General features: G+C 48.6%; 1 protein-coding gene across 2 annotated transcripts; it reads left to right on the forward strand.

Moving 5' to 3' along the window:
* Nucleotides 1–820: 820 nt before the first annotated feature.
* LOC127052603 (uncharacterized) lies at nt 821–16,404 on the forward strand. 2 transcript variants are annotated; one of them, XM_050956464.1, is made up of 7 exons: nt 1,097–1,352; nt 4,685–4,851; nt 8,434–8,553; nt 9,992–10,048; nt 11,262–11,414; nt 13,212–13,331; nt 13,776–16,404. In XM_050956464.1, exons 2-7 carry the CDS (start codon nt 4,696–4,698, stop codon nt 13,782–13,784), a joined length of 615 nt encoding a protein of 204 aa, XP_050812421.1. In that variant the 5' UTR covers nt 1,097–1,352; nt 4,685–4,695; the 3' UTR covers nt 13,785–16,404. The 2 variants fall into 2 exon arrangements, with proteins under 2 accessions (XP_050812422.1, XP_050812421.1); XM_050956465.1 differs by lacking the exon at nt 9,992–10,048 and having other exon boundaries at nt 821–1,352.
* The last annotated feature ends 1,366 nt before the right edge of the window (nt 16,405–17,770 follow it).

The raw sequence follows: 17,770 nt of genomic DNA on the forward strand, positions 1-17,770 counted from the left end.
TAGACACTCACAGACTTCACCAATCTGCTACTTCCAAAGAAGACATATGGCCCAGCTTACCAGTTCCACCTCAGATCACCACTCTGTTCAATTCACACCACTTCAATTTGTTTATAGTGAAATGAAATACAAGTTTATTTACCAAAGCAGAGAGATCCCAATAGTAGCAAGTGGAAGTACTGGAAACAAATGGCTACATATAAAACAAAATCATAACATGCATTCTAGAACCTAGACTTAATTCACAAGATACTCTCATGTCTTGTAGAATGTTGCTCGCCCAAAATCCTTGCAGAGTTTTACAGCTGGGCTGGCTGGGACTCTCCTTTCATGAGAAGAATGTAGTCAGCTGGCCTCTTTGGTGAAGAATTCACTGTGTCTTTTGCACACCAAGATACACCAGGCCAATCCTTTATCTTTATTCCTCAACAGGCCACCCCCACCCCTGCTGCTTGTTTTTCCCTGTAGATTTCCTCTCTTGTAGATTTCACAGCCTCTCAATTCACATCTGGATTAGTTTGCAAATAGACATCCATTGAGAGGCATACAACACACAAATGGCCAGACAGGGAAATAGGCGTCTATTACCTCCTGTCTGAAAGGAACGTCTCTGAGGTATGTCACTGCCTGGTGACCAGCTTTAACTCCAAGACCTTAAGAACATCGTTTTTATTATAGATAGGTGACTCTTTAAATATTACCTGTACATACATTACACAATGACCGTGATGACCAGTAGGCTACTGGCTCTTGCTGGAGACTTCACAGGCCACCCTTCGATGAGCTATTATGCAGGTAACCAACCTAGGGGATCCCTGCAAAATCCTATGCTCCCCTGTGCCCTCTACCAGCTGGCATCAAGGGCTCCCTGGGTCACAGGGCCCATGCTGTATATAAAAGATATACTGGGGATACAGAGGGGCCTTAAAGTGCCCAGGGCTGTGCTGTGGGCACCACAGATGCATATTTCATGAAGATACAAAGTAATTCACATTATTTTCTCCCTGCACATGGTCTCTGTCTCCGGTCCATGTTGTCTCTCTTACAGGCACCCAGATCCAAAGAGGTGGACTGATCCTCCCTCTCGCCACCCCACTCTTCCCTCCCCGGCTCTGGGAAACAGGCCAGAATGGGAGACTTAGGAAAGAGGAACCCTCACAAATGTCCACAAACAAACTTCCTGTCCCTGCAGAGCTGCCAGAATGGCAATGAGTTCCTCTGACAGGCTCTCTGCATTCCCGCCCAGCACTGGACTCTAGCCAACGAGTTGGGGAAAGCTGCCAAGGCAGAGAGAACCCTGAGGCTTGCACAACAGAACACACGGCATCCCAGCAGCCAGGCAGCTAGGCAGAGTAAGTGAAGGCAGCGGGTCAGCCCCCTGACAAACACTCGCTGAGCCAGGGAGACTCTGGGGGTGGGGGGCTGTGGGGAGTGGGAGATCCCCAAGGGGCTGGGGGGAGATTGCTAGATTGATAGGGGGGAGTGGGAGATCCCCAAGGAACTGGGGGGTGATTGTTAGATTGGTGGGGGGGGCTGTGGGGAGTGGGAGATCCCCAAGAAACTGGGGGGTGATTGTTAGGTTGGTGAGGGGGTAGGGGAGTGAGAGATCCAGGACCATCCATAGGCATAGGCAGAATACATGGCTGCGTAGGGCACCTAAAAATTTTGGCCACCACTGGGTCTTAGTGTCCACCTCGTCCCCCTTCCTATCCCTGTTCTGACCCTTCCCGCAGGCTCCCCCAGCTGGCTGCTGCAGCCTGGTGACTCTTCCTCCGGAGGGGATCTAGTAACTTAAAAGTGAAAAAGCCTCCAGCGTGCCAGACCCATTAGCACCAACACTGAAACTGTTAAAGAGCCATTCAAGCCATTTAACAGGCATTTGCCAACCCCCAGGTATATACTGTCAGTTTCTGAATTTACTGACAAAAACAGTTGTGCGTTACTGTAATATTACTCAGAACATGTCAGTTAGTTTAAAATTTTCTTTAAAAATATTTCATTCGTGAGTTGGTGAAGATTATAAAACCACATCTCTAAAAAATCCTTGCACAGACTTTTAGATGCACAATCATCTTTAGCCTTAAATGCATGGATCTTCAGATACATAGTTTTTTAAATAAATCCTTCAAAACACCACCCTTATCTAAAATATACATTTTAATTACTATAGTAAAAAAAACCTTGCTTCCAAAGTCTTCCTGTCCTTGCCTTTATCCCTCTCCCCTCCACCTCCATCTTGAAGAGAGCCCTTAAAGAGACAACATCCCTTTCCTTCCAGATAGCAGGCTTCCCTTTCTTTACTTCTAACTATCTGATGAACTAGTTTTAAGAGAACCCTCCAGCAAAATCAGTACCTTAGTAAGACATAAAAATCCTTTGTTATGCCTAAAATCTTTGGAAACATATTTTTTAAAGTTGGTAAAATTTCATAAACATGTATTGTTATGGAGATCACGCAAAGTAAATTAGTGTTCCCTTTTTCTAAAAGCAATGAACATTGTTATGAACACACAAAACCTCTGTGACTGATTATTTTAAAATAATGTCTTTGTTTCAGTGAGTTAACTATATAGTAGTCTGGAATGATGACTTTATGAAGGTTTAAGAGTACATTTAAAATATGAAATCAGCTTAGAAATACTGATTAAGAAACTGTAAAACAGAGAAGAGCGGCATCATGTATTCCCTAATATTTAATGTTGTATTCAGCAGGACAGCTGACTTGCCCTTACTACAAAGTTTTTGCAAATATATGTCTGACAAACTTCAAGGCATATAAAAAAAAAACTGTGACTCTCATTTTTTATTCCCAAGTTTAGTGCTTTTAATTAGGTACCTTCTGCATGTCCATTCTGTGTGAGGGAGAGGGTGTGGGGGTCTCTGTGGGGAACTGTGACTCTCTGCCACCGTGAGGCAGGTCGGGCATCTTGCTATCCTTTGCTGCCTCGTTCCTCTCCCCGCACCCTCCCACCCCCTGGCTGAGAGCCCGGGCTGCCATCGGGCATACGGGCACCAGTTTAATAATACTGTGTAGGGCCCCATAAATCCTAAGGATGGCCCTAGGGAGATCCCTAAGGAACTAGGGGGTGATTGTTAGGTTGGGGGGCAAGGGGGACTTGCATCGTAGTAGTTTTGAATCCATCAAGAGTCCTGAACAGCAGGAGTCAAAATGTGTCTCTGCCGATTTCCCTCTCTCTGTGTCTCTCTCAGTCCACCACTTCATTTCTCCCTCCATCCTCCTTATTCCCCTACATGCTTCTCTCTTTCCCTCTCCTCTTTCTCTCTTATCTTTCCTCCTCCTCCTCTGCATCTCTCACTCTATCCCTCCCTCCCTAGGAAGCTTGCCCTGAGATCCCCATGAAGAGCACAGCCTTGGGATCTGGTCTCCCAAATACTTTGTCCCTCCTCCTCACTTTTTGTCCTTCCCTTTGTTTCCGTCTCCCTCCCTATAGCTTTTCTACTCTATCTTCCCCTCCAAACCCATTCTGTTTTTCCCTCTCACTTTCTCTCTTCCTGTTGTTTCATTTCTCACCCCCTCCCCTGCCCCCTCATCTCTGTTTGGTTCTGTTGTTCCCCAGGCCCTGCTTTCTCCCAGCAAATGGAGGGTATCCTCCTTCCCTGCTTTGGCCTCCTCTCTCTAACCCCCGCCCACTCCCTTATCTATGTCCCCTGGAATTTCTTCTCCCTTTGCCAGGGCGGGGAGAATGACGGGAAGTAACCCACGTGCTTGGCATGAAGCAATCTTTGAGTGTGTCTGTGCTCCTCTCAGAGGCCTGACTGCAGCGCTGTGGCATACCCGCACTAGCTTTCACTGAGCTAGCATGGAAAAAAATTGCAGTGAAGATGTGGCAGGTTTCAATGTGAGCTGTCCAAGCCTGCCCTGGATCCTAGGAACCTACTCGTATTACTAGTCCACCAGTCTTCACGGCAGTCTACCCAGGGTGGGGTTACCTGCCCTATGATTCCTTCCCCACTCCCCGAAGCCGGTAGCCTCATAACTTCCAGGTGCCTGGGACGTGACAAGGGCCAGGATCTGACCTGCTGTCCCCACAGAATGCAGCCACAGGACTGGCCTCATTAGCCCCTGCACTGCCTTTCAGTGGAGCCTGGGAGTCACCCCTCCCCCGACTCCTTCTGGAAACCCTAAGGGGTAAACCATTGGGATCATTGTACATCAAATATCCGTGGGACTTCTCCCTGGGGATCCCATAGCAAGCAGGCCACTAGGATCTTCCCTGGGATCCCCCTAGTGAGCTCACCCTTGGGATCTCTTCCCTGGGATCTACTTGGCCAACAGGCCCCCGGAGACTCTCCTCTGGGATCCCCTTAGAGAGCGGACCCCTGGGACATTTCCTCTGGGATCCCCTTAACAAGCAGGCCCCTGGGGTCTCTCCTGTGAGATCCCCTTAGCCAGCAGGCCCCTGGGATCTCTTCTCTGGATACCCTTAGCCAGCAGGCCCTGGGGTCTCTCCTCTGGATCTCCTTAGCGAGCAGGCCTGGGATGCCCATAGCAAGCTCATCCTTCCCCTATAGGCTATTTGTCTGAAGAGATTCCCCAGCTGTCCCATTCCATTGGCAGGAGGCAGAGGATTCCCCTCTGCCTGACTGCCACAGTGGGGAGCTGCCATTCCCCTGCCCCAGCCTTGTCCTGCTGCTGACTCCAACTTCCCTGTTCTCTCCACAGCTGGCACCAAAATGGCAGCAACGGTGACAGAATCCGGGGGAGTGAAGGTCGTCACAGAGGTCATCCCACAGACTGACCCCCGGGCTGCACAGCTGCACTCAGTGGCACCACATCCCAGCTCAGCCCAGGTCAAAGGCTTCAGGAAGGCACAGCCCAAGGCACTGGGGGTGAGGATCTGATGTCTGACATCTCTGCTGGACAAACGAAGGGGAACTGAGAGTGACCCCCCACACACACACACAGTGCACTTAGCGAGGGGGAGCTGGGCCCTTCCCCTCAGCTCTCTGGGAGACTAATGGACTCTCCTTCCCTTCACTTGCAAGGATGCTGTGGGTGAGGTCTAGACAAGCAGGAATTAACCCTTCACTGGGGGGTGGGGTGGCTCAGAACTGGAACCTGCACCCTGCACATTCAGCCCTTGCCTGGCTGCTAAGATGGCCCAACAAGGGGCCCAGCTAGCGCCAGCTGAACTGTAATGTCACCCCCTCACTGCATGGTCACATAGCCCCTTGCAGCCCTAAAAGTTCCACACTGCAGCTCCTCCAGCCACTGAAAGGCAGACACCTCTGGGGTGACGCACAGCAACTGTGCTGCAGCCATATGCAAGTGAAACAGCAGGAGGGAAATTTGGGGAAGGCAGTGCGTAATTACATGAGCCAGGATGCCAGGTCTAGCCTCCCCCTTTGGCATCTTAAAAGACCAGGAGTGACCTTGGTTTTATCTCTGCTCCAAAAGGCAACTGCCCCACTTTCCCAAGGGAGCAGTTCTGGAGCTCACCCCAAGTGAAGAACACCCCTATTGCATCACCAACCTTCCATGGTGCTATTAACACAGCCTGAACCCCATTTAGCTGATGAGAGCTGGCAAGAGCACACCAGGAAGTGCTACAGCTGCAAGGTTTCCTAGCTTAACAGCTCCCTGGCATCCAAAGGCATAAACAGCTCCCCGTGTGCCCAGAAAAATGCTGGCCAGCCAGGCGATGTAAGGCAGAGAATTTATCTCCATGGGATAATTTTGGTGCCTCAACCCCGTTGATTTCCCCCATCTGCTCTCATTCTGCTGATACGTTTAGGGTCTGGGGCTGACCTAAGGACTGCAGCTTAGCGTGTGTGTCTCAGACACTGTGGGTCACTAGGAGATGAGCTCCTCCAGGAATGGAGGTCTGAAGTGGCGATGTGATGGGAAGTCGCAATTTATTCCCCAGGCCGTGGAGGGGAGGGGATAAAACAGAAAATAATGACAGTGGCAGCAGTGGGGATGCTGCTGCTGCTGCTGTTCATAACGGTACTGGGATGGTAAAGACGATGGTTAGCATTGATGCTGGGGGTGATGGCGGTGATGATGCTGGCAGAGTGATGGGGCGATGGTGATAATGTTGGTGGAGATGGTGGGAGTGATGATGATAATTGCAAAGTAATGGGGTTGGCCGGGATGATAGTGATGGATGATGGGGCTGATGATGTTGGCAGTGTGATGGGGTGATGATATTGGCAGGGTGATGAGATTGGTGGGGCTGATGGTGGTGCTGATGGCAGGGGTGATGAGGTTGGTGGGGGTGATGGCAGTGATGATGTTGGCAGGGTGATGGGGTTCATAGGGGTGAGGAGGTTGGTGGGGATGATGGCGGTGATGGGGTTGGCGGCAGTGATGACATTGGTGGGGTGATGGGGTTGGTAGGTCTAATGACATTGTCATGGTGATGATGTTGGCAAGGTGATAGCGTTGGTGGGGCTGATGGTGGTGATGATGGTGGCGGTGATGGAATTCACAGGGTTATCTTTGAAAACTCATGGCGAATGGGGGAGGTCCCGGATGACTGGAAAAAGGCTAATGTAGTGCCCATCTTTAAAAAAGGGAAGAAGCGGGGTCCAGGGAACTACAGGTCAGTCAGCCTCACCTCAGTCCCTGGAAAAATCATGGAGCAGGTCCTCAAGGAATCAATTCTGAAGCACTTAGAGGAGAGGAAAGTGATCAGGAACAGTCAGCATGGATTCACCAAGGGCAAGTCCTGCATGACTAACCTAATTGCCTTCTATGAGGAGATAACTAGGTCTGTGGATGAGGGGAAAGCAGTGGATGTGTTATTCCTTGACTTTAGCAAAGCTTTTGATACGGTCTCCCACAGTATTCTTGCCGGCAAGTTAAAGAAGTATGGGCTGGATGAATGGACTATAAGGTAGAGAGAAAGCTGGCTAGATCGTCGAGCTCAACGGGTAATGATCAATGGCTCCATGTCTAGTTGGCAGGTGGTTTCAAGCGAAGTGCCCCAAGGGTCGGTCCTAGGGCCGGTTTTGTTCAATATCTTCATTAATGATCTAGAGGATGGCATGGACTGCACTTTCAGCAAGTTTGCAGATGACACTAAACTGGGAGGAGTGGTAGGTATGCTGGAGGGTAGGGATAGGATTCAAAGGGACCTGGACAAATTAGAGGATTGGGCCAAAAGAAACCTGATGAGGTTCAACAAGGACAAGTGCAGAGTCCTGCACTTAGGACAGAAGAATGCCATTCACTCTTACAGACTAGGGACCAAATGGCAGTTCTGCAGAAAAGGACCTAGGGGTTACAGTGGACAAGAAGTTGGATATGAGTCAACAGTGTAAGTTTGTTGCCAAGAAGGCTAATGGCATTTTGGGATGTATAAGTAGGGGCATTGCCAACAGATTGAGGGACGTGATCATTCCCCTCTATTCGACATTAGTGAGGCCTCATCTGGAGTACTGTGTCCAGTTTTGGGCCCCACACTACAAGAAGGATGTGGAAAAATTGGAAAGAGTCCAGCGGAGGGCAACAAAAATGATTAGGGGGCTGGAGCACATGCCTTATGAGGAGAGGCTGAGGGAACTGGGATTGTTTAGTCTGCAGAAGAGAAGAATGATGGGGGATTTAATAGTTGCTTTCAACTATCTGAAAGGGGGTTCCAAAGAGGATGGCTCTAGACTGTTCTCAGCGGTAGTAGATGACAGAACAAGGAGCAATGGTCTCAAGTTGCAGTGGGGGAGATTTAGGTTGGATATTAGGAAAAACTTTTTCACTAGGAGGGTGGTGAGGCACTGGAATGGGTTACCTAGGAAGGTGATGGAATCTCCTTCCTTAGAGGTTTTTAAGGTCAGGCTTGACAAAGCCCTGGCTGAGATGATTTAGTTGGGAATTGGTCCTGCTTTGAGCAGGGGGTTGGACTAGATGACTTCCTGAGGTCCCTTCCAACCCTGATATTCTATGATTCTATGAAGGGGCTGGTTGGGTTGATGGGGGTGATAATGTTGACAGGGTGATGGGGTTGGTTGGGCTGATGGCAGTGATGATGTTGGCAGGGTGATGAGGATGATGGTGGAGGTGATGATGTTGGCAGCGTGATGGGGTTGGTGGGGATGATGGCGGTGATGATGGTGAGAGTGATGGAGTTGTCAGGGTGATGGGTTTTGTGGCAGTGATGACATTGGCAGGGTGATGAGGTTGGTGAGGCTGATGGTGGTGATGATGTTGACAGAGTGATGGGCTTTGCAGGGTGATGGGGTTGGTTGGGTTGATGATGGTGGGGGTGATGAGGTTGGCAGGGTGATGGGGTTAGTGGGATGATGATGGTGGGCGTGATGATGCTGACAAGGTGATGGGTTGATGGCAGGTGATGGAGGTAATGATGTCAGTGGTAGTGACTATGGTGATAACAGTGATGCCATAGATCATGGTAATGCTGCCGCACATGTTGTGTATAAGTGACACCAGCTCCATCTCCTCTTCCCCTCTAGGCCATACAGATCATATCTGGTTTCACGCAGATCTCCTTTGGGATTGCCTTGATGATAACTGAATCCTCAGCCCCAGCCCTCACCGTAGCCAGCGGAGTCTACTTCTGGATCGGCTTGCTGGTAGGCACAGCCAGCTCCGATAGTGAGGAGCTCAGCTCTTCGATCCAGTTTCGGGGGAAGCAGGGGCATATCTCAACAAATCTGCTCTGGGATATGCCCTAGACTCCGGCACAGAAGACAATGAGCATAGCCAGGCAGGCTATCAGAATAAAAGGGAGTGTGCTATGCACTGAGCCCTTGGGAAGGGAGGAGAAGATGGTGATGACCCTGCAAATGCTTTCAAGGTGGACTCACTCCCCCTAGGATGGGTCCGTTTGCTCAACCTGTGGCAACTTCATCAGGCCCCCCATGGTGCAGGGTCACAGCGTGCAGATGTGCACCATCCTGGGCCAGCATGCCGTCATCAGCACTCACAAATATTTTGGGTTGCAGGCCTGCAAACGAGGCTCATGGAAACATGGGAGAGACCCCTGAATGCTGCGGCAGACTGGCAACTCTACCCCTATGACATTGCTCTGCCCCAATTGTGCCCCTGATCAGATCCATCCCCCAGGCTGGTGTGAGGAAGGGGTTCAGTCTGCTAGATTTCACCCCCCAATCACTGCTGCGACAGAGATGCCCCAGCTCTGGCAGGGAAGAACTCCTCTGGGATACGATGGAAATTCACCCCTACATTCAATCAGGCTCCACTGTATACACACCCTAGTCTGGGAGATGGTAGATCTTTGCCCCCTCTCTAGTGGCAGCGCCCCATAAGACTACTTAAACTGATGCAACCATCAGCAGGGGACTAAATTGGCCCTTATTCTTAGATCAAGAGGCTCATGTGATTCTCTCTCTGAGTCCCAAGCTCAGGGTCGGTTACTTGTGCATATAGGCTGTAAGGTCCTGTCCATCTGTCATGGAAGTGATGGATCCAGATGGTGACATGGAGGAAAATCAAATCCCATCTGGAAAATTTCACAGCCACCTTGCCATGTGGAAATGCCCAGCAGATTGCACTGTGGTGCCAGACAATGAGCCTTTGGCTTCTGAGAACTTGGGAAAATCCCAGCTCCTCTGGGTTGCTTTGCAGTGGGAGTCCTATGAGATGGGACTTGAGAGCCTGTGAGACCTCAATCCCACCCTTAATCTCCTGAAACTGGGTCTCTTTACACCTTGATCCTAGTGACAATCATAGAATATCAGGGTTGGAAGAGACCTCAGGAGGCTATCTAGTCCAACCTCCTGCTCAAAGCAGGACTAATCCCCAGATGGATTTTTGCCCCAGATCCCTAAATGGCCATCTCAAGGATTGAACTCATAACCCTCAATTTAGCAGGCCAATGCTCAAACCACTGAGCTATCTCTCCCCCCAATCTTGTATCATCTTTTGGGACAGAACTTCTGTGGCCCATAATCCTGTGGGGTTCATTCCACCCAGTTCCAACGTGCTTGTGATTTTGAGTGGGATGGGAACCTGCCGATGACTCTTCCCCATTTGCTGTTCCCTGGGCAGCTCGTGTCCTCAGGATCCATGCTGGTGGAGACTGAGAGAAGAGAAAGCGTCCGGCTGGTAAATATCCTCCAAGCATTTTCGTTCATGGGAGTGGGATTAGTGCGTGGCGGCACTCCAGCTAGCCACAGCGGCTGATGGCACCTAGGAGGCCCTATGTAGCCTGGACGCAAATTTCCAAAGCCTTAAGCCTGCTTTAATTCAGGCCATTTCTACACTGCAGCTAGGAGGTGGGATTCCCAGCTCAGGCAGACGAACATGCACTTGCTCTGCAGCGTGGCCATGGCAGCACGGGTGGTGGCCCCGAGTACAACCCTGTCCAGGATCCTAGGTACATACTCAGGTTACCTGGCTTGCGCTGCTTTGGCCATCACTGCTAGTTTTAGGTGCCAGCCCGAGCAGAGCTAGCATGCGCACGTCTACCCGAGTTGGGAGTCACACCTCCCAGCTGCTGTGTAGATGGACCCTTACACTAGGGGCTGGGATGTGCAAGGGTGGCTTTAACCACATTTGCCTAACCTCTCCATTCCTGCATCCGCCAGAATGAAGATTTGAGCCCATGGACTTTGCTGGGAGTTGATGGGGCTCTGAGCCTCACAAAATGGGGCCTAGGACTTTAATATCACAACTGCATAACAATATAGCCCCATCGCCCCCTGCTGGAACAGATACGCTGCGTCCTCCAAGTCAATGTGCTCAGACTCTGTAGACCAGCATGGGGAGTCCACTCCAGACCCCAGAGCTCCCCCATGTAGATCACGCAGCCCCAGCTGTTTCAGCACATGGACTGTCGGCTCAGGTGCCTCAGCTGATTGGTCCGGATGTGATAGAGTCGCTCATCGTCCAAACTGTTACTTGTGTTGTGTGAGAGGAACTGGACACAAACTGGTCACCTGCCTCTGCAGACAGCAGAGCCTTTAGAGATTACACCCTTATTATAAACGTGCCATGAGGATGGCTTTGTAGTTAAGGCTTTGGCCTGGGGATCTGGAAAGATGGCTTCTTTTCCCAGTTCTGACACAGATTTGACCTCAGGCAAGGCACCTAACATCTCTGTTTCCCAGTTCCACACCTGTAGAGCGGGAGGCAGGGGATGGGAGTTATAACAGCTCTTTCTACCTAGTCTGTTTGGATGGTAAGACCTTTGAGGCAGAGATTGTCTCTTGCTGTGCCTGCAGGGCCACCATCGCACTGGGGTGCTAATCTCGGTGAGTGCTGTAATGATGATAGATGTTGTGCCCTGCTCTCCTCTAATTGGTTGTGATTGATCCAGGTGAAAGTCTGCTACATTATCAGCGGCCTGGTCATCCTGGCCACCCTGACAGCCATGATCATTCACAGCGTGGAGATCGGCCAAGACATCCCGTGGTGCAGCATGCATGAGGACGGCAAAATGACCCCGCTGAACTGCTCCCAAAATGTCTACGTGGGTACCTCTTCCATGCCCCTCACTCCTGCAGCAATCCACAGCCTCTTTTCAGGGGCTTGACTGGGTCTAGCACACCAAGGGACCTGGGATCACCCTCTCAGGACCCACTGGCTCCGCAACATGAGAAAAGAAACTCAGCACCTGATTGGGGGTGGGGGTGGGGGTTTCAATCAAACAAGAGGACCAGAAAGCTGTAATAGTTATTCACTAGAACAGGGTGGGTCAGGAGACCTCAGCTCTGTCACTGACTTGCTCTGCAACCCCACTCTGTGCCTCAGTTTCCCCATCTAGGAAATGGGGCTAATAGTGCCTTTCTCAGGTGGGTTGGCTGTCATAATGTTTGTGAAACCCTTTGAGAGGCTCAGATGCAAGTGGTGCTGCCAACTCTTGCAGATTTATTTGAGTTGCACAATATTTGGTGTTTTTCTTAAAGCCCCAGCTCCTGGATTAGGTTGATTAGTTGGGACTCTCAGCTGCCGTTTAAAACAACAAAACAAAAAAGAAAGGTTCCTCCAGGTTTCTGGCTGTGAGGAACTGAAAGGCAAATACAATGAACCCCATATTTGTGTGTTGGGGGGTTAAAGCTCATGATTTTTACACCAAACTTGTAATTCTTTGAGGCCTGACTCATGATTTTTGCTTGCTTGCAATTGTCAATAAGTAGGGAGAGGTTAGGAACGGGCTCTTTCTTTAACGGGGTGCCTCCACAACAGCAGCATTGCCCCAGGGCTAGATGGGGCCCACACTGAGAACTGCTTCAACTCAGCACCCTGAGATTTAAAGAAACCAGTTTTTCCTTGGCCAGCCAGTATAATTATACCATCAGTATGTAGCCCGGAATGGGGACTGGGTCACTCAGCTGTACAGCCTTATGGGAGGAAGCTCAGGAGTGGGTGTAGGGTCAATGTGTGGTTGTTATGGGACCACATAGCACCTGGTGCACAGCAGCCACTTGAGAGCCTGGTTCTTTAGCTCAACCTGTAAAGACTCCATAGTTTGGTTCTCAGGGGTCCCCCGTTCGGGTCCCCCAGGGGCTAGCTAAGATGGTGGCTGATCCCCGACAATATAAAGTGAGCGCTTGTAATTTTAACACCATTTCCAATACACCACACTCCAGAGGCTCCAAGCTTAGTTCCTGGTATGGCAGCCATCACAATGGCCGTAGTGAGGGGAACAGTACAGAAACTATGCTTTAATGCAGGGCCCATATTGTGCCATGAGAAGCTGCAGCCCCCTTGGCCTGCCCCAATCCAACACAACTCCCCCTGCTTCCTGCCCTCCACCCTGTTGCCAAACCCTCCTCCCTCAAACATGCTAGGTGGGTCACTGAAATCTACCTGGGACCCCATGGGTGTGACCTGGCCCAGGGTCCTGCCAAAGCAATGAGCGTCTCTGGTGAGCTTCACAGAGTGAGTGAGAACAAGGGGCAGGAGAAGAGCCAGAGACGAAGGAGGGGCAGGGAAACAAGACAGGCTCTGCCCAGCTCAGCCCTAGGAGAAGGGATTCCCTTTGGTTGTACTGGGAGAGTCACTGCCTAATGCAGTCAATTTTGAGTCCTAGTCAATGCCAAGCAGGACCCAACACATAGTATGTCTGGCCACTGGATGGCTGGGCCACATTGCCATGACTTGCCCCCTATCAGGGCATATGGCAGAGAGGAGAGCTCAGGCAGCCCCTACCCCCTCGCTGTGTAGTAATGACACCTCTCAACTGGGGCACAGGCCTCCCCCTGGGTGAGGTGGCTCTGTGCACTGGGGTTGCCGGATGACTTCCCCTGGGCTTTCTTCCCCACAGATTCTGAGTCACGGGATTAACTCAACATTCATCCTGCTTTGCTTCTTGGAGCTGTGCACGGCCATCGCCGCCCTGGTGTATGGATACAAGGCCTTGAAACAGCAGGACTACACGCAGATGGTGAGGCTGGAGCCCAGACACACTCCCTGCCCTCCAACCCTGGAGCAACCACGCACACACAGTGCTCATCTCAGGCCTGATCCATAGCCCATTGACATCAGCAGAAAGACTCCCCTTCCCTTAGCCCTGGAGAGACCTCCTGCCCAATCGCTCTGACAATGGAGCCACCAGCTGAACCCCGTTGACGTCAAGGAGGGTTTGTCCAGGGATTTCAGTGGGAGCAAAATCAGATCCCCTTGACTCCTTTCCTTGGGGAAAGGGGAATTCATTGCCCATGTTGGATCAGTCCAGCGCTTTACCTCTATGTTGATCCACCAATGGATTCTAACCCTCCCTTGGATAAACTAGTCAGAAAAGGTGGAGGTGGGGAGGGGCCAAATGCTGGTTTTCGGTGTGATCCTGATGAGATGGGAAGGTGAATTCTGTTCTCTGATTATTCCCCAGGTGCTGTGATGGAGCAGAGGCCAGCTCTGCTCCTCCCACCCCCGAGGTGTACTGAGAACACGATGGAGATTTCCCGCACTGGAGCCACAGCGACATGGACCCTTGGCCACTCCTTCACCTTCCCAGGCAGGACGGCAGAGGGAGCAACTCTGAGCCTCATCTCATGCAGCCCACCTTACCCCCACAACTCTTCTGTGTCTAGGGGATAGGGGCAAATGCTGAGCCAGACACCACTATTCCTGAGTCCCCCAACTGAGAGATGAGAGCTGCTTTAATGCTCAAAGTATCCCTTGATTTTCCCCGCAAACTCTTCTGTTTGTAACCTACTGCAGCCCATGACCTGTCTCAGGACCCTCCTCACAGAATCCCCTCATGGACTCTTACCCCTGAACTTCCTCCCTTCCCCCAAAACTAGAAGGCAGGAGTTAACTCTTTCTGTACCCCAAAACCCTCCCCTGATTCCCAAACACTCCAGCCTGTATAAGGACGGTGAAAACAAATTGACCCACACACGCCTTCCCTGGCCCGTCAAACTCACCAGTCAGTAAAAGGGGAGGAGCCGGAATGAGACTGAACCCAGCTCCCCCCCACTCAAATTCTCCTGTGATCCCTGGAACTCTCTGCAACCGGAGCACAAGACAGCAAGCTCCAAAGCCATCCTTCTGTCCTGCTCACACCTCTCCTCGAGTTCCACAAACCCTCCCATCTGCACAGGCAAACAAGACAGATGGGGAAGACAGTGGGAGTCAACAGGATTATAGAGTAGAAGCTGATCCATCCCTTTTTCTTGGTCTTTGCCCCCTGGTCTCCTCACACAACTTAACTGCACCAAGGCAGAGAGTTGGGGGTCTGTTTAATATTTTTTTTAATTTGTGTTGCAGTAAAGGAGAGCAGTAAGCAATTGGCTGTGGATAGAAGGTAACAGATTCTGTAGCCAGATATAAACACATCTATTACGTGATGGAACATACAGGGCACCATGTGATATTAAAAAAAACCCACTAGAGATATGATATCCTGATTGTCCCAGAACAGAGCAGCGATGCCATGATCTCCATGTAAATGCAACATTCAGCCCTCAGTAACCCCTGATGTCTTGGGCTTCCACCAAGAACTTGGCCCCTCTGTGTCCTGAAAAAACTCACTTGTTCTCCTTTCATGTTGTATTATCCCATCCAGATCACATGTTTTATGGACCAGCCCTTAGCACTTGACTTCTTTGCTGATTTCCAGGTCCTTAGAATGATTTCTTCAGCCACTGCTGATGCTCTCAAACAACATATTTCTGAGGGAAAGTCAAATCCTTAGCAGCCTTCAGGACTTGCAGAATAAAGAGCTTAGGACCACCAGGGTTACTGCTGTTTAGAATCGCAACTTTTTTCAAATCTTCTTTGGTTTTATGGCAGTGGTCATCCAGCTCTTTCATTCTGAGGATCATGTCATAAAAGAAAGATCTCACTGATCTCCCTTCCCTTTCAGTATCCCAATTGTCTTCCGGTACCCCACCGCTTCCATTGCTTGGATCTTAAAATGTCTCATTCTGTAACCCACCAGGAAGGATTCAGGGTGCCACAACGGGAAAGCCACACCTCTAGGACAATATAAATGTAACAGATTTCCTTGTTCCCTTCACAGCTCCAGCAAGAATCCACCTCTCATGTGTGTTGCCAGGTTCATTCTACTGCATACCGTGCAAATGCTAAAGATGCATTTTTATTTTATTTTATTTTTTTGCTATATTAACCTGAGCTTACAGTATTATTATAACAAATGTTTCCACAGAATGTTATGTCTAGCTACATCCCTATCTGTTCATTCAAAACCAAGCTTACCTCTCAAATTTGAGAAGTGTTCCTTACCAGTCTGGATTCTGAGTGGTACTGACTAGAGCTAGTCAGGAATTTTTCAGCAAAAAAAAAAAATTTTTTTGGTGTGGAAATGCCAATTCACTGAAACCAAAACGGTTTGTGAGAAAAGGGTGGTTTTGAGGAACTTCTTGTTTTGAAAAATTTTGGGACAAAAGAGTTAGAATTTTATTTTTCAAACAAAAAAAAATCTATTTTTTCAGTGCAAAACTACTTTTCATTTATAAATTTAAGCTAATAATAGCAAAAAGATGTTAATTTAAAAAGGTAAAAATCAAAATGAAATGTTTTGATCGACCCAAATGAAAAATAATTAAAATTTTTCAGTTTGCAAAATGTTTTGAGATTTTGACATTTCATCCCAATTTGGGCCAAGAAAAATTTCAAAATTTCAAAAATTTTATCCAGATGGGAACCGTTTTCTACCCAGTTTTACTACTGAGTACTCAGAGTTCTAGTTCACTGCATTGGGCATTGCAGATATTCAGTGCTGCTTAAGGTCAGCTGTTAGATAACGACAGCAGAAAGTGTTATATAGACTGGATCAGAATACCAGAATTTGTCCCCTGGATCTTTCCACAGGAAAAATTCAGTTTTTAAATTTTCTGATTGGAAAACGTTGGTTTTCTGTGGGGCATTTCAAAACTAAAGCAAAAAAACAAACAAAAAACCACTTGTTTTGTTTTGAAATGCCACTTTGAAACAAAACAAGAGATTTATTGTTGCATTTCAAAATGTAATTTGAAATTAAAAATTTAAATGTATTTCAATTTATATTCTTTCATTTCAGCTTTTGAAAACTGAAGACATTGGGATGGTTACCCCCCCAATTCCCTTTTTTCACTTTTTCCAGTGAAGAAAAATGAGGAACAAGTTGAGAAAAGTAAAAATAAAATGAAACACTTGTTCACAGTTTTCTTCAGTTGTAAAAGAAATTAAAAATTAATGAAAGTAGCACTTTTAATAACTTTTTAAAAAAAAAAACTTTTTTTCACATCTTTTCAGTTCAAAAGAACTTTTCACTCAACTCTTCTGAGTTGGAAGAAGTTAAAAAAAGAGGACGGGGGGGGGGGATTTCAACCACTTTTTTGCTTCCTCTATTGAAAAAAACAAAGAGGAGAAAGTCACCAAAAGAGGAATTTCCAAAACATCACCAAAGGAAAACTGAACTTTTTCAGTATCCAAAACAAAACAACATTTTAAGTCAAATGTTATGGAATGTCAACAAAAAGGCTTGTTGCAAAATGTCAGTTTAAAATACCCTGGAGGTTGATTCCTTAGAAAGGAATTGTTTACATAAGGAAACTGACCAGAATAACTATTTCACAATAGCTCCCCATCTGGACATTCTATTCCAGAATAAAAAAGTTACTTTACTCCAGAATGTGCTTCCAAAGTGGAGTACCTATTCTGAAATGAAATCACTTTTATTCTGGAATAGTGCCTCTCAATAGTCAATATAACATTGCCCATGAACTGTAACATAAGAGAATCAAGAAAGTGCTGACAGTGTGACCTGCTTAAACAGTTTTACATACACCAATACAGAGGTAACTGGGTGAACTTATCTGGCATATGTTATGTAGAAGTTCAGACCAAAATGGTCTAATGGCTCCTTCTGGCCTTAAAAACTATTAATCTAAATCTTTGGAAAATGCGGTCCATGGGACACACTGCCTTGTTTAAGCTGGTAAACAGGCAAGCATCAGGATTCTGCTTAGAGCTCACACCTTTTATTATGTCAATCACACAATTAATGTCTTTTCTGCATATAACAGGGATGGCCAACCTGTGGTTTCAGAGCCACATGCAGCTCTTCAGAAGTTAATATGCGGCTCCTGTATAAGCACCAACTCCAAGGCTGGAACTACAGATGCAAACTTTCCAATGGGCCAGAGGGTACTCACTGCTCAACCCTTGTCTCTGCCACAGGCCATACCCCCACTCCACTCCCTCCCCTTAGCCTGCCATTCCCTCGTTCCTCCCTCTGCTCCCCCCAGAGCCTCCTGCATGCCACAAAACAGCTGATTGGGAGATGTGGGGAAGGAGGGGAAAGGTGCCAAATCACGGGGCTGCCAGTGGGTGGGAGCTGATGTAGGGCTGCTGATGTATTACTGTGGCCCTTTGTCA

Source organism: Gopherus flavomarginatus, chromosome 5, assembly GCF_025201925.1.
Source record: "Gopherus flavomarginatus isolate rGopFla2 chromosome 5, rGopFla2.mat.asm, whole genome shotgun sequence".
Lineage (NCBI taxonomy): Eukaryota > Metazoa > Chordata > Testudines > Testudinidae > Gopherus > Gopherus flavomarginatus.

Excerpts from the sequence above, each read along its gene's own strand:
- LOC127052603 (XM_050956464.1), top strand. The coding sequence starts at position 4,696 with ATGGCAGCAACGGTGACAGAATCCGGGGGAGTGAAGGTCGTCACAGAG. Across the intron at positions 4,852-8,433 it reads CACAGCCCAAGGCACTGGGG|GCCATACAGATCATATCTGG; the intron begins GTGAGGATCTGA and ends CTTCCCCTCTAG. Across the intron at positions 10,049-11,261 it reads GAAGAGAAAGCGTCCGGCTG|GTGAAAGTCTGCTACATTAT; the intron begins GTAAATATCCTC and ends TGATTGATCCAG.